Consider the following 17231-nt stretch of genomic DNA (forward strand, 5'->3'; position numbering starts at 1 on the left):
GGTCAAGGTCACAGGGGCCTGAACATTGAAAACCATTTCCGATCAATAACTAGAGAACCACTTGACCCAGAATGTTGAAACTTCATAGGATGATTGGTCATGTAGTATAGATGACCCCCTATTGTTTTTGGGGGTCACTCTTTCAAAGGTCAAGGTCACAGGGGCCTGAACATTGAAAACCAGTTCCGATCAATAACTTGAGTACCACTTGACCCAGAGAGTTGAAACTTCATAGGATGATTGGTCATGCAGAGTAGATGACCCCTATTGATTTTGGGGTCACTCTGTTAAAGGTCAAGGTCACAGGGGCCTGAACATTGAAAATAATTTCCGGTCAGTAACTTGAGAACCACTTGACCCAGAATGTTGAAACTTAATAGGGTGATTGGTCATGCAGAGTAAATGACCCCTATCGATTTTGGGGTCACTCTGTTAAAGGTCAAGGTCACAGGGGCCTGAACATCGAAAACCGTTTCTGATCAATAACTTGAGAACCTCTCGACCCAGAATGTTGAAACTTCATAGGATGATTCAGGGCTTCCATTAGGATTCAATTTCATAGAGTCAGGACTGCCTAGCATTCAGATTTTGGAGTCCCTCTTAAATTTTCTTGGAGTCCTACATAGTATCACTTTGTACAATGACCTTCAATACCATCAACATCATCATCACCATCATCATCATAATCATTACTATCATCATCATATTTTATTGGTTCAGAACAATGTGTAAAGTAATAAAATTTAGAGAAAAGGACCTCTAGATTGATTAGAAAACATCTTATTTTTAAAACAAAAAATGTTTTTTGTTTTTTTTGTTATATGTAGCAACAGTCAGCATTTTATTAAAATCACCAGACTTTAATACTGTTGTTCAGCTACAAAACGAAAATCCACTTTAAAAAATCTAAATTACATTTTACTTGGAGTAGAATTATGTCAAGTTACGTCATTCACCTTGTTATACCCAACCAGTTAACTTTCATCCCACATTAAAGAAAATCAATAAAGGAAAATTTTGCCGACACTCCTTTTGATGTCTAGCTGCCATGTGCTGGTGGAAGTGTGTTAGAGATATCAGTTTTTAATAGGAGACAAATTGAAAGTGTTTTTAGCTCGACTATTCATAGAATAGTAGAGCTATTGGACTCGCCCATGCGTCGGCGTCGGCGTCTGCGTCCGCGTCCGCGTCCCGATTTGGTTAAGTTTTGTATGTAAGCTGGTATCTCAGCAACCACATGTGGGAATGGATTGAAACTTCACACACTTATTCACTGTGATAAACTGACTTACACTGCACAGGTCCCATAACTCTATTTTGCTTTTTTACAAAATTATGCCCCTTGTTTGACTTAGAAATTTTTGGTTAAGGTTTTGTATGTAAGCTGGTATCTCAGTAACCACTTGTGGGAATGGATTGAAACTTCACACACTTATTCACTGTGATAAACTGACTTACATTGCACAGGTCCATAACTCTATTTTGCTTTTTTACAAAATTATGCCCCTTTTTCGACTTAGAATTTTTTGGTTAAGGTTTTGTATGTAAGCTGGTATCTCAGTACTCACTAATTGGAATGGATTGAAACTTCACACACTTGTTCACTGTCATGATCTGACATGCACAAAGCAGGTTCCATAACTCTATTTTGCTTTTTTACAAAATTATGCCCCTTTTTCGACTTAGAATTTTTTGGTTAAGGTTTTGTATGTAAGCTGGTATCTCAGTATCCACTAATGGGAAAGGATTGAAACTTCACACACTTGTTCACTGTCATGATATGACATGCAGTGCAAAGGGTCAATAACTCAACTTTGCATTTTACAAAATTATGCACCTTTTTAAACTTAGGAGTTTTGGGTTAAATTCTTATATGTAAGCTGGTATCTCAGTACCCTCTAATGGGAATGGATTGAAACTTCACACACTTGTCCACTGTCATGAGCTGATAAGCACTATGCAGGTTCCATAACCCTATTTTGCTTTTTAGCTCACCTGTCACAAAGTGACAAGGTGAGCTTTTGTGATCGCGCGGTGTCTGTCGTCCGTGCGTGCGTCCGTGCGTCCGTAAACTTTTGCTTGTGACCACTCTAGAGCTCACATTTTTCATGGGATCTTTATGAAAGTTGGTCAGAATGTTCATCTTGATGATATCTAGGTCAAGTTCGAAACTGGGTCACGTGCTATCAAAAACTAGGTCAGTAGGTCTAAAAATAGAAAAACCTTGTGACCTCTCTAGAGGCCATGTATTTCACAAGATCTTCATGAAAATTGGTCAGAATGTTCACCTTGATGATATCTAGGTCAAGTTCGAAACTGGGTCACGTGCCGTCAAAAACTAGGTCAGTAGGTCTAAAAATAGAAAAACCTTGTGACCTCTCTAGAGGCCATATATTTCATAAGATCTTCATGAAAATTGGTCAGAACGTTCGCCTTGATGATATCTAGGTCAAGTTCGAAAGTGGGTCACGTTGCATTAAAAATTAGGTCAGTAGGTCAAATAATAGAAAAACCTTGTGACATCTCTTAAGGCCATATTTTTCATGGGATCTGTATGAAAGTTGGTCTGAATGTTCATCTTGATGATATCTAGATCAAATTCGAAACTGGGTCACGTGCGATCAAAAACTAGGTCAGTAGGTCTAAAAATAGAAAAACCTTGTGACCTCCCTAGAGGCCATATATTTCATGAGATCTTCATGAAAATTGGTCAGAATGTTCACCTTGATGATATCTAGGTCAAGTTTGAAAGTGGGTCACGTTCTGTCGAAAACTAGGTCAGTAGGTCAAATAATAGAAAAACCTTGTGACCTCTCTAGAGGTTATACTTTTCATGGGATCTGTATGAAATTTGGTCTGAATGTTCATCTTGATGATATCTAGGTCAAGTTTGAAACTGGGTCACGTGCGATCAAAAACTAGGTCATTAGGTCTAAAAATAGAAAAACCTTGTGACCTCTCTAGAGGCCATATATTTCATGAGATCTTCATGAAAATTGGGCAGAATGTTCACCTTGATGATATCTAGGTCAAGCTCGAAAGTGGGTCACGTGCCTTTAAAAACTAGGTCAGTAGGTCAAATAATAGAAAAACCTTGTGACCTCTCTAGAGGCCATACTTATGAATGGATCTTCATAAAAATTGGTCAGAATGTTCCTCTTGATGATATCTAGGACAAATTTGAAAGTGGGTCATGTGCCATCAAAAAGTAGGTCAGTAGGTCAAATAATGAAAAAACGTTGTGACCTCTCTAGAGGCCATATTTTTCATGGGATCTGTATGAAAATTGGTCTGAATGTGTATCTTGATGATATATTGGTCAAGTTTGAAACTTGGTCAACTGCGATCAAAAACTAGGTCAGTAGGTCTAAAAATAGAAAAACCTTGTGACCTCTCTAGAGGCCATACCCTTGAATGGATCTTCATGAAAATTGGTCAGAATGTTCACCTTGATGATATCTAGGTCAATTTTGAAACTGGGTCACGTGCCTTAAAAATCTAGGTCAGTAGGTCAAATAATAAAAAAACCTTGTGACCTCTCTAGAGGCCATATTTTTCATGAGATCTTCATGAAAATTAGTGAGAATGTTCACCTTGATGATATCTAGATAAAGTTCAAAACAGGGTCACGTACCTTCGAAAACTAGGTCAATAGGTCAAATAATAGAAAAACCTTGTGACCTCTCTAGAGACCATATTTTTCAATGGATCTTCATGAAAATTGATCAGAATTTTTATCTTGATAATATCTAGGTCAAGTTCAAAACTGGGTCACATGAGCTCAAAAACTAGGTCACTATGTCAAATAATAGAAAAAACGACGTCATACTCAAAACTTGGTCATGTGGGAAGAGGTGAGCGATTCAGGACCATCATGGTCCTCTTGTTTTAAATTATGCCCATTTTTAGACTTTCGTATTCATTCAATCGACAAGGCTGTTGAATAGTCGAGCGTTGCTGTCCTCCGACAGCTCTTGTTTTTCTTCTAAAAATAATACAGTACTTTGTCTTCCGACTTAGGAGCTTGTTTCAACAATTTAATCCAAGCCTATTATTGTCGGCAATTAACGCCTTCTAAACATACGATGCTTTCACACTGTCACACACTTCAAACACTGCCGACAGTTTTTACGATGCTGTCAATCATCAAGAGTTAAACCGCTTTGATTAGTTATGGGGCAGAGCTAATCACGTCATTCTAGTAAAGTTACGTCACGGTGTATTGATTTTGTCGTCCTTTGAAAATATTGGAAGTCCTTTGTACGCCTCTAACATTGTGTATTGGCGTACGGACCATAATTTCTGGCTTATTTTACGCCGGGACGCTGCTTAATGGAAGCCCTGATGATTGTTCCTGCAGAGTCAATGACCCATGATATTTTTTTTGGGGTCACTCCGTTAAAGGCCAAGGTCACAGGGGCCTGAACATTGATAACCATTTCCGATCAATAACTTGAGAACCTCTTGATCCAGAATGTTAAAACTTCATAAGATGATTGAACATGCAGAGTGGATGACCCCTATCGGTTTTGGGATCACTCTGTTAAAGGTCAAGGTCACAGGAGCTTGAACATGGAAAACATTTTCCGATCAATAACTTCAGAACCACTTGACCCAGAATGTTGAAACTTCATAGGATGATTGAACATGCAGAGTAGATGACCCCTATTGATTTTTGGGTCAGTCTAAAGGTCAAGGTCACAGGGGCCTGGTCATGTAAAATCATTTTCGGAAAATAACTCGAGAACCACTTGACCTAGAATGTTGAAACTTAATAGGATGATTGGACATGCAGAGTAGATGACTCCTATTTATTTTGGGGTCACTTGATCAAAGGTCAAGGGCACAGGAGCCTGAACAGTGACTTGAGAACCACTAGGCCAAGAGTGTGGAAACTTAGCGGGATGACTGCGCATGCCAAGTAGATGATCCCTATTGCAGCCAACCATCAGTGTATCTTTGACTTTCGCTCCTGACCCCTATTGACTTCTTGCCTATAGGACTTTGCATTGGGGGAGACATGCACTTTTTTACAAAAGCAATTTCTAGTTATTGCTTATATCTTACTGTTACTTCACATAAACATTGTTCAGCATACAAAAAAAGTATGTGCAGGGGCTGGGCCCATTATACATACGGTCAAGGTCACCAAGGTGTTATATTTAGGTTATTTGTAAGGTTAAATTTTTTGGAAAGCTATGTTTATAGACATATCTTTGGTACTTTAAAAGATAATTACTTGAAATTAAAAATATTTCTTTATAATCATCATCTGCATGTGTGGTTTTAATCCCCATAACTCTTATTGTATTTTAGACAGAATTATGCTCCTTTCATACTTAATGTTTTTTGCAATCTTCGCTTTCTGGGTATAACTTTAGAACAATATAAGATAAAGACTTGAAACTTAAAATGTATCTTTATCATAATCATCTGCATGTGTGGTAACAATCCCCATAACTCTGATTTGTATTTTTGACCAAATTATGCCCCTTTCATACTTAATTTGTTTTGACAAACTTCGTTTTCTGGGCACAACTTTGGTACTATATCAGATAATGACTTGAAACTCAAAATATATCTTTACCATCATCGTCTGCATGTGTGGTAACAATCCCAATAACTCTAATTTGTGTTCTTGACAGAATTATGCCCCTTGGTGTATCTTTCTTTTAAAAGTAGAGGTCTCTTATTGACACATATATTCATTTTACTGTCAAATCGCCTGAATAGTGGAGCACGCTGTTGTTATTTTCATACTTCATATTTTGAGGCCAGTAGGTTAAAGGTCAAGGTCACAGTGACCCAGAACAGTTAAACGGTTTCCGGATGATAACTCAAGAACGCTTGTGCCTAGGATCATGAAAGTTGATAGGGAGGTTGGTCATGACCAGCAGATGACTCCTATTGATTTTTAGATCAGTAGGTCAAAGGTCAAGGTCACAGTGACCTGGTACAGTTGAACGATTTCTGGATGATAATTCAAGAACTCTTGGGTCTAGGATCATGAAAGTTGATAGGGACGTTGGCCATAACTAGTAGATGATTCCTATTGATTTTGAGATCAGTAGGTCATAGGTCAAGGTCAAAGTGACTCGAAATAGTTATACCGTTTCCGGACGATGACTTGAGAATGCATTGGCCTTGGATCACGAAACTTGATAGGGAGGACCAGCAGATGACCCCTATTGATTTTTAGGTCAGTAAGTCAAAGGTCAAGGTCAAAGTGTCCCAGAACTGTTAAACCATTTCAGGACGATAACTTGAGAACGCTTGGCTTAAGATCATCAAACTTAATAGGGAGGTTGATCATGACCAGCAGATGACCCTTATTGATTTTGAGGTCAGTAGATCAAAGTTCAAGGTCACATTGATCCAGAATAGAGGACTTCTGTGTATATTGACCAAATAATTTCTGTTCCTTGTGCAATTACTGAATGCATCAAGGGGGGCATTTTGTGTTCTACGAGCTATTGTTGAAATAATTATCTTTCTCAACAAACCAATCTCTGGGTCATTATATACTACTGGAAGATTCAGATAGTTCAGAAAGTAGGCCCTAAAAAAAAGAGTAAAGTTTTGTATGGTATATAATTGTCTTACGGTACTCATCTACACTTGTTAATATTGCATTAAAGGGTGGATCTAGCTTGTGCATTTAAAATGCAGTGAGCTTACATTCTTGAAAAGACTAAAATTGAGGCATCAGTAATTGTAAGTCAAAATTTTTGGCTCTCTATCCTCGCAAAGCTTGATATCATATATAATATTTACAGTTTCTGAAGTGGAGACACTGGAACGACTGTCAAAAATTTATCATCTGTGTCAAATTACTTTCTTTAGAAATTTGCAGAGGACATTATGTCAGATATTCATACTAAAACTATATCAAATAATGTCAGGTTGCACCATTTCGGCCAGGCCTTTGGATGCCCCAGGATAGTCAGTTTCAGAACCCCTTTCTTTCAGTTAACAGAATTTCACAGCAGCTTTTATGAGAATGTCCCTCAAAATGTTGGCCAGGGGAAGTAATTTTGCTGTGTGAAAAGCATTGCTATTTCTATTTCAGTTTTATGGATCTAAAGATAGCAGATGATGCTGGTATACCAGTGGAACCTTTCCTCGACTCATGTAAAAACATGCTGCCTATTTTTGGTAAGAATATTGCCTGATTCATATTTCTTGGCCCTCCAACTTGGTAGCTCAATAGGGAGAGCTCAGATCTATGGATTGCGAGGTCGTGAGTTTGATCCCCAGGTGTGGCATAATAATACTATGCTCTTTGTGACGATTTCATAAAACACATTGTGTCTGAAATCATATGTTCTCCACCTGATGCATGCGGGAAAGTTGGCAGTTACTTGCGGATAACACAGGTTTTTACTGGTACAGAATACAGGAAGACTGGTTAGATTAAATGCCCACTGTTACATAACTGAAATACTGTTAAAAAATGGCGACAAACAAAGAAATTAATTTCTTGAAAGTACTTAAGAAACTTATATGGTGTGATACTTTAAACTTTAGACTGTCAGTAATCACATCCACATTTGGCAAAGTTACGACATACGTTAGTAATACGCAGAAATGTTGGCGTCCATGTATTGATGTTGTGTGTCACACAGTGATAATGCAAATATGGATGTCATGGTCACTTTCTCGTCAGCATTTTTAGAGCCCCCTTTTATGGAGAATGTTTAATTAGCAAATACTGGGTTAAAAAGATTCACGAGTTTTAAGGTGTAAAACATGGTAAATTCTTTTGTAAATATAGAAATGAATTTTAAGAATTAAAGAAATAAGGGTCAAATAGATATCTAAAGTACAATTTACTTTACTGTTTTGTTTTTTGTTGAAAAGGGAAAAGAATGTCCGCCATTTTAAGATTTGTTAATAACATCTCATTATTATGCGAATTCTGATCATTCTTTCACTGTTATTAAAATCAACTAATGACAGTCAGTATTTAAAGTTATCAGTTTGTTTTCTTTATAATTTTGCGAACTAGTAAGATTTAGTATGGCTTTCTTTCAGATAAATTGAATTCCACTGCATTCGCTCCAGTGAAAATGGATTTCCAAGGAAATATTAGAGTAAGTTTATTTAAGAAATAATAAGTTCCCAAGTGTGGTTTATCGTAGAATAACCCGTGTTTTGAGTTCTTATGCGTAAGAATATATCACGAAGGCCGTAGGCATGAGTGATATATTGTTTCGCATAAGAACAAAAAACTAGGGTTATTCTACGATAAACCACACTTGGGAACTTGTTATTTTGATTCTAACACGACATACTAGTATCAACAGTGTTAAAAAAAAGTGGTAACTACTTTTTACGACCGTGCTACGCACCTGGACCGGATGACGTCATTGCACACGAGTGGTTTATTGCAGAATAACCCGAGATAGATTTTGCTCTACATGTATGTAGGTTATTCACTGGTCGTGTTAGAATTTAAATTTCATTTTCTGGTAGAATTGATAAATCTGCAATGTATGGTAAATTTTTGGTAGAAAATGAATTCTGAGTTTCCTGTGTTAAAAACACTACAAGTTTGCATTTTTAGAATAGCCCTTTTTTTTGCTTGATGTGTAGAATTCTTTTATGTGAGGAAGTTATCCAGCTAGCTCTACCCAAGTGCAAGCCCATGTCTTAATGCCTGGAGGGGTACCTTGGATCTTGCTCCACTGTTAAAAAAATTGGAAAAGTCGCCATGTGTTCTAGATTGTCTTGGTGCGGCTTTAAAGCCAACAAAAAACAAAACAGGAATTGAATATTTGAGCCGTCAAGTCCCCGTATTCATGATATGAACTAGACAATTTTTAGCTCACCTGAGCACAAAGTGAGCTTTTGTGATCGCCCTGTGTCTGTCATCCGTCGTCGTCTGTCCGGCGTCAGTCGTCAACAATTTGATTGTTAACACTCTAGAGGTCACAATTTTGGCCCAAACTTAATGAAACTTGGTCAGAATGTTAGCCTCAATAAAATCTTGGACGAGTTCGATATTGGGTCATCTGGGGTCAAAAACTAGGTCACTAGGTCAAATCAAAGGAAAAGCTTGTTAACACTCAAGAGGTCACAATTTTGGCCCAATCTTAATGAAACTTTATCAAAATGTTACCCTCAATAAAATCTTGGACGAGTTCGATATTGGGTCATCTGGGGTTAAAAACTAGGTCACCAGGTCAAATCAAAGGAAAAGCTTAACACTCTAGAGGTCACAATTTGGGCCCAATCTTAATGAAACTTGGTCAGAATGTTACCCTCAATGAAATCTTGGACAAGTTTGATATTTGGTCATCTGGGGTCAAAAGCTAGGTCACCAGGTCAAACCAAAGGAAAAAGTTGTTAACACTGTAGAGGCCAGATTTATAACTCTATCTTCATGAAACTTGGTCAGAATGTTAATCTTGATGATCTTTAGGGCAAGATCAAATCTGGGTCAGGTTGGGTCAAAAACTAGGTCACTAGGTCAAATCAAAGGAAAAGCTTGTTAACACTCTAGAGGCCACATTTATGACTTGAAACTTGGTCAGAATGTTAATCTTAATGACCTCAAGGTCCAGTTTGAATCTGGGTCATGTAGGATCAAAAACTAGGTCACCAGATCAAATCAAAGGAAAAGCTAGTTTACACTGTAGAGGCTACATTTATGACCGTATCTTAATGAAACTTGGTCTGTATGTTATTCTTGATTATCTGTAGATCAAGTTCAAATCAGTGTCAGGTGGGGTCAAAAACTAGGTCACTAGGTCAAATCAAAGGAAAAGCTTGTTAACACTCTAGATGCCACATTTATGACTGTATCTTCATGAAACTTAGTCAGAATGTTAATCTTGATGATCTTTAGGTCAATAGGTCAATTGCCTCCTGACTGGAAGTGCTCAGTTCTATGTTTTCTCGTTACAGAAAGTGCGCACTAAGTATTCGGTCCATCCAGAGGAGTTTACGACTTTACAAAGCATAATACATCATGAGATTAGTAAAAAGCAGCAACATCTGGCTTCCTCAGCAACCATGGCCTTGCTTTGGATGAAAAGGTTTGTCATCATATTTCCTCAGTGTTGTTGAATAAGATTTGAATCAAACATGCAGAACTCTCTTAACAGAGGTTGTTTTATACACTCATTAAACAATAATGTCAGATCTAAACTAAAGTGATTATTTGCACGACTAGACCTATGTTGCATGAGTGCATAGTCCCGTGTGTTGTTGGGAGTTAGGAGTGTTAGTGACCACATAAGGAACATCATCGCCATTTAATTATCTGTTTCTTATATACATGTACGTAAACACAGTAAGGATTACTTGGTTGCTTGTATCGGTTAATCATATTAAGAAATTGACTTTTGCGAATTGTTTTCGCAACGGCACAGGGTAAAAAGACATAAAAGATAATGTTTCTCATCAGTGGTGGGCCAATAATGGTTACAATGCCTGAATCTAGTTATAATGCTTGCTTCAAGCTTTAATATGGCCTGGGTAACAGGATTTTGTCCTATGCAGTTTTGTTACTATTTATAGTAAACTAATGCATAATGTATTTTTATATACGTAATTTAAGTTATGTGCTGATTGTCAGCATTTCTTAAGAGAAGAAAACATCATAAGTTTATCAAACTCTTTTTTTTCAGTTGTGATACAGCAGTATATAAGTATTTTGTGCATAAGTTGTTTCTTATTTCAGAAGTTTAGAATTTATTGCTGGATTTCTGGCAGAAATTAAGAAAGGGGAGGAGAATTTAGGTGTAGCAGCATCAAATGCATATGCTGCATCGTTAAAACCTTTCCACGGCTGGGTAGTGAGGGGAGTTTTTGCGGTAAGTGTGTTTATTAGCATAATGTGTAAACTTGTTGCGCAGTTCATGGCTTTCGTGGTTAAGGTCACCGGTTCCAAATTGTGGATTGATTTCAAATAGTTTGCCTTACACGAAATTTGAGTGCCTTACACGAAATTTGAGCCACTTCTTGGTATTAATATACATGCATAATTCTAAGTCAGTGCTTTTACCAGTATATCTGCAGGCATTGAAAGATACTTAAAATATAAAATATGAAACTGGAAAATAATTCTATAGAAATAGCTGACATATAGATTCATTAAATTCAGCAAAAATAAGGGCATAATTTTTATGCTATTTCCTTTTTGTTTAAACTGGAAGTTTATTGCACTATGCTTAACAACATATTCCATCTGCACAAGTTAACATGGTCACATAGTTGGACGTTTTACCAGTTGATAAAAAAGCAAGCAAACAATTTTTGTGCAGTTTTGCTGGCCAGGTTGTAATTCTAATGAAGCTGCAGAAAAGAAGTGATTGTGCCTTCCCTACTGAATGTTTGTGGTTTGTGCCATTAAGCAAATCAATTTGCGTCGTAATTTATTGTACAGCTGTATTAAATGTTACTCTGTGTACGTTTAGAACACTGTCAGTGCCTTAGTTTGCTTTTTTGCTCAAACAAAAGGTATAATGTGATATTCAGTTATAAAAAATCACCACCATACCATTTAACAACTTCTGTTTATATTTGCAGGTAGCTGTAAAAGCTCTACCATACCGTAGCACATTCCTGTCACTACTGAATCCTAATGAGGGGGATGTTGATGAGCAGGCCTATATATCCAGCCTTATGACTGACATCGATGCATTCTGCTGTGCATCGGATGTTGTTGTGAAAATTCTAGATGACTTTTTCACTGCAAATAATATAAATATAGATGAACAAATTTAATATATTTATACATGTTGTGAAGCAACGTTTTATTACAAATGTTTAATTACATTTATGGGCCTTAAGCATATTGCTATATTTCTAGGTGTATTGTTTGTTAATAGGCAAAACTGTCAAGGTTTGAAACCAAATTTTGACCACACTCTAAGCATGGTTCAGGAAAGATAACTTTTGTTTAAGTTTTGTAGTAAATTGGGCATAGCCAAAATATTTATGATTGGAATCGAACAAAGTTTTCTTGTTAGTTTTATTTTAAAACTAAGACCCTAAATTGCCAGTATTTCAAACCGAGACGTAATACTTGGAACAAAAATACTGTCAAAATCCTTTCCAGGTTGGCTATTTGAAAACACAACTTTCTAAGATAAGGAAGTGTATTAAGGCAATCTTTTAGTCTGTGACATGTGTACATTTTTGAAAATGGTATGTACAAAAAAAAAATAATTCTGAATTCTAAAAGTGCCTGTCAAACTGGCCTATAAGTCGCCTCACATAAAATATTAACAATGAATCCCAGATATACATGATAAAAGAATATTATAATGAACAAAATATTTTTCATTAAAAGTGCTTTAACTTAATAAGTTATTTCTGTGTTGTGCAAAACCAAAATTTAGAACCAGAAAATTGAAAAATCATTCTGAAATTCTTTTGCAAGTTAGCAAAGTCTTGTCCCTAATGGTCTAATCTAAGTATGGTCTTATCACAGTTAACTCATTGTATATGAATATGAGACTCTTTGCTAGTTTAAGTTGTAGATTGAAATATCTGGCTTGAGGGAAAATAGGTGGTAACCATGCCCTGCAGCATTGTGGCAGAACAGTTACTTGAGAGCCCGATATTTTCATCCACACCTACAATCAGAGATAGATTCTTTCTTTTTTTTTGCATGCCACACTATCTTTATTTTTTTTTTATTTATTTTTTTTTTTAGCTCACCTGAGCACAAAGTGCTCAAGGTGAACATTTGTGATCGCCCTGTGTCCGTCATCAACAATTTGACTGTTAACACTCTAGAGGTCACAATTTTGGCCTAATCTTACTAATCTTAATGAAACTTGGTCAGAATGTTACCCTCAATAAAATCTTGGACGAGTTCGATATTGGGTCATCTGGGTTCAAAAACTAGGTCACCAGGTCAAATCAAAGGAAGAGCTTGTTAACACTCTAGAGGTCACAATTTTGGCCCAATCTTAATGAAACTTGGTCAGAATGTTACCCTCAATAAAATCTTGGACGAGATCAATATTGGGTCATCTGGTATCAAAAACTAGGTCACCAGGTCAAATCAAAGGAAAAGCTTGTTAACACTCTAGAGGTCACAATTTTGGCCCAATCTTAATGAAACTTGGTCAGAATGTTACCCTCAATAAAATCTTGGACGAATCCAATATTTTTTAATCTGGGATCAAAAGCTAGGTCACCAGGTCAAATCAAAGGAAAAACTTGTTAACACTATAGAGGCCACATTTATGACTGTATCTTCATGAAACTTGGTCAAAATGTTAATCATGATGATCTCGAGGTCAGTTTAGAATCTGGGTCATGTAGGGTCAAAAACTAGGTCACCAGGTCAAATTGAAGGAAAAGCTAGTTAACACTCTAGAGGCCACATTTATGACCATATCTTAATGAAACTTGGTCAGAATGTTAATCTTGATGATCTGTAGGTCAAGTTCAGATTTGGGTCAGGTGGGGTCAAAAACTAGGTCACTGGGTCAAATCAAAGGAAAAGCTTGTTAACACTCTAGAGGCCACATTTATGACCATATCTTAATGAAACTATCTTGATGATCTTAAGGTCAATAGGTCAGGTGAGCGATACAGGGCCTTTATGGCCCTCTTGTTTTGGTTTAACGTTGCACCAACACAATTATAGGTCATATGGCAACTTTCCGGCTTTTGATGGTGAAGGAAGACCCCAGGTGCCCCTCTGTGCATTATTTCATCACGAGTGAGCACCGGGGTAGAACCATCGACCTTCCGTAAGCCAGCTGGATGGTTCCTCACATGAAGAATTCAACGCCCGGAGTGAGGCTCAAACGCACATCAATGAGGGGCGAATGATTTGAAGTCAGTGACTTTAACCACTCGGCCACGGAGGCCCCTCTATCTTTATTGTAGTAGCATATGAATTTACACATCCATTCCTTAACTGCAGCATGCATATCACCTTAAATCTTGGGGGTGTAAGACACGTTTTCTAGCACTGGCAGAAATAAAGAAAAATCCTGTATGGCATGCAAGTATTGTAGTTCATTTCAACAAGTATTGGACAGAATTGGCATTCAGATATTACAAATGTCTGTTGTTGACTTCAGGTCTGAATTTCATAGGCAAATACTTTGAATGAGAGTTTATACCATTTTGTTACATGTTTTAAAGGTTATGGACTAAGTCCAAATTATACATGTCAAATTTTAATGCGCTTGAATTTTGTTATGTAAACTTTTATTTTGTGGAGCAGTTTGCAACCATTCCATGTTGTACAGTATTTATGTAATTTGTGAATGTTTTTATTTATTTAATAATTTATTATTGTTTTTGTTTCATTGAGCTGGCTTTATTAGGAATACCCTTCTTTGTTAAAGATGTGTCTTTAATTTGAAATCCATTTTATTAGTTATGTTTTTTGTTTTTTGTTGGATGATAATTTATTGGGCAAATTATTTCAGATTGAAATAGTTAAGATGAAAATGCATACCTTTTAACTGTTGTTAATAACATATTTTTGAATGGATTATGGAAACTGAAATATAGTTTGGTCAAACCACTTATAGGTGGTCAGAAAAAGAACCTTATTGTTAGGGTTCAATGGGTCAAAGGTCAAGATTACAGTCACCTTTAGACCGAAAATGGTTTCTGATCAATAGCTGTTAAATGATTGCGCCTACAGAAGTTGCACTGTGTAGGATGGTAGTTTGTGATCAGTTAGTGGCTCAGGTTAATTTGAAGGCAGTAGGTCAGAGGTCATGGTCATCATATTAACCTTGTGAGTGAAAATGTTTTTCAGTCAATCACTGTATAACTCTTATACCTTCAGTTGCCAGACTTCGTAGAGTGATTGCATTATTGTGTTCAGTAGACGACCCTTTTGATCCTTGGTCATTATTTCAAAGATCAAGGTCATTAGGTCTAAGGTCAAGGTCATGGCATTCTTAACCCTTACCCCGCTAAATGTCTGTAATGAAATTGTCCATCTTTCAAATTGACAGTACCATTAACTGTTTAAAGGGGTGCTTACCAAAAAGATACTGCCAGAATGGTGAACAGTGCAGATCATGATCAGACTGCATGGACGTGGAGTCTGATCATGATCTAAACTGGTCGTAAAGGCAGAATCAATCATGTCCAGCATGATAAGGGTTAATACTGAAAGTGACCTTCCCAGTTACCTCCAACAGGCCATGATGTATGGCATAATTGACACATTGTGTTTTGTTTAGCATAAATTGTTTAGAAGATTGTTTATCTTGGATTTTGTTTACATCTGCTTTTTTCGCCATTTCACCTCGGTATTATAAACATGGGCTTACTTTAAATATTTCTTCCAAGCTTTCAGTCATATGATACAGGCCTAAAATACATTCTCCAGGTTTGTTTTAATTGTGTAACTTTTTTTTTTGGTATAGTTTTAGGAAGTCACAGTCAGAGTAATGAACTATTTCATATTTACTGTTTGTTCTATCTTTTACATTGCAGGGCTTTTCCTTGATTTTTTTTATATAAGATATTACCATTGATAGTATACAACGTTATCAAGAACTCCAAGAGGGGTAATACGTTCTGATTAATTTTTCAAAATATCTTCATTAGTTTCAAATTTATAGTAAAAAAAAAAACAACATGGATCAGTTTTTGCCTTCAGATATGAGTAGATAATAAAATTTTCAGGATGTTATAGGTAGCATAAAATCAACATAATTATTCATTTTGAAAATTTAGAATAAAGTTTCAGAAAATATTTTTTTGAATTTGTTTGTCCTCTTTTTACACTGGGAGGAATACATTGATGGCAGCAATTTTGACAATAATTGTTGAATGTATCTTTAGTAATTAAGGTGATTTGTGTTCAGTTTATATCTGGATATTGCAAACTAAAGCCACAATTCACATAAATCTATAAGAATTAGATGGTCATTTCCCTGAACAGTACTCCTTGCTTATACAGATACTTGCACTAGAGTAGAGCTGTGGCAGATAAAAGTTGATTTTCCATTGATGAAACATATCTATCATAGATTGTTCTTGATTATAGAAAGCTATTCACAGATGTTTGAAATAAAATTGAAATTTTAAAATATTTTTAAGAAGGTTATATATAAAATATATTATAATTATGAATTCTTTTGTCAGTAGAATAAATGTCATGACTTTTTTATTTGTATATATTTGATAAAAGGTTTTACTTTCGATCTTGTTTTTGTTAAGATATTCCTGGGATTGTATCGATATAATGCCAGGATATGCATTGTATGTCAGTTTGTGAGAAAGCAGAGGTATTGAAAATCTTCGCTTCGCTTGTAAAAATATTGCTTTAAAAATAATTCATCCATTTTGGAAGCTGTAAATGTTGCATGAACAGATTTACATGTGGTTTGTCAGCTACAGTACTGTAAAAGCATATATTTTCGTTCGGTCAGAATTTCACGAAATTGAAATTTTGAGTATCTTCGTGAGGTTTAATATTCACGGAATTGTAAAAATACTAATAGTATACTTAAATTTGAATTATACTAATGGTGAATATTTATGTGAGGATTAATTTTCGCAACATGTAGTGCCTCGGAAATTTAGTGAAAATTAAGCCCTTGCGAAAATTTCTGCTTTGACAGTACACAAAAGTCAGTAAGAGTCCTTGTTATTTATTCATGAAAAGGGTGAAAACATTAGTTATATTTTTGTTAATGTGTTTACATTTTCACTGTTGTTGATTTATTCTTAAGATTATGTACACGATGGGAACTCAAAATAAAAGAGAGAAACTAAAATTGATGTTATTTTTTCTGTTTGAAAATTTGTCATAGCATTGTATAGGAAGTGTCTAGCTGTCCGGTATTTTGAATAAAATAAAGTTAACATGCAGTTGATTAGTCAGTTCCGGATCACTAAGGGCTATATTTTTTTTGAGCTTCGAAAATACATTTCTAAAACACATTTTTTTTCACAGTGAGAAAGGAAAATCCCAGTATGCTTCAACATTTGAACTGGAGAGGAATACTCTAAAGATGTAACTCTTAACTTGAAAACCAAGAAACACCTAATTAACCTAGTAGTACCACTTCTCAAGTCCAAGGCCATCAGAGGCCATGATCAAAATTACTGCATCACACATGCCTGAACAATAATCTGCCAGAACAGCTTCATCCCTGCTGCTGCTGACCAGACCACCCCAGTTTCCAGCTAGACTTCTTGATGTTGTGTCAGAGTGTTTTGAAATTTAGACTGTATCATGGAGGATGTTTTATTTGGGAGTAAGTCGGTCAGATCTCCCTGCT

At 36.1% G+C, this 17231-nt stretch overlaps 1 protein-coding gene across 1 annotated transcript in view; it reads left to right on the top strand.

The window, feature by feature from the left end:
* LOC128550477 (pleckstrin homology domain-containing family A member 8-like) overlaps positions 1-16728 on the top strand; it is a 29154-nt gene extending 12426 nt beyond the window's left edge. The window contains exons 8-12 of the mRNA XM_053529633.1: positions 7070-7155; positions 8035-8093; positions 9910-10040; positions 10688-10820; positions 11536-16728. Coding sequence (XP_053385608.1) covers positions 7070-7155; positions 8035-8093; positions 9910-10040; positions 10688-10820; positions 11536-11733 — 607 coding nt within the window. The 3' untranslated portion in view covers positions 11734-16728. The remainder of the gene's footprint in view (positions 1-7069; positions 7156-8034; positions 8094-9909; positions 10041-10687; positions 10821-11535) is intronic.
* Positions 16729-17231: the final 503 nt, after the last annotated feature.

This window comes from Mercenaria mercenaria, chromosome 18 (genome assembly GCF_021730395.1).
Source record: "Mercenaria mercenaria strain notata chromosome 18, MADL_Memer_1, whole genome shotgun sequence".
NCBI lineage: Eukaryota > Metazoa > Mollusca > Bivalvia > Venerida > Veneridae > Mercenaria > Mercenaria mercenaria.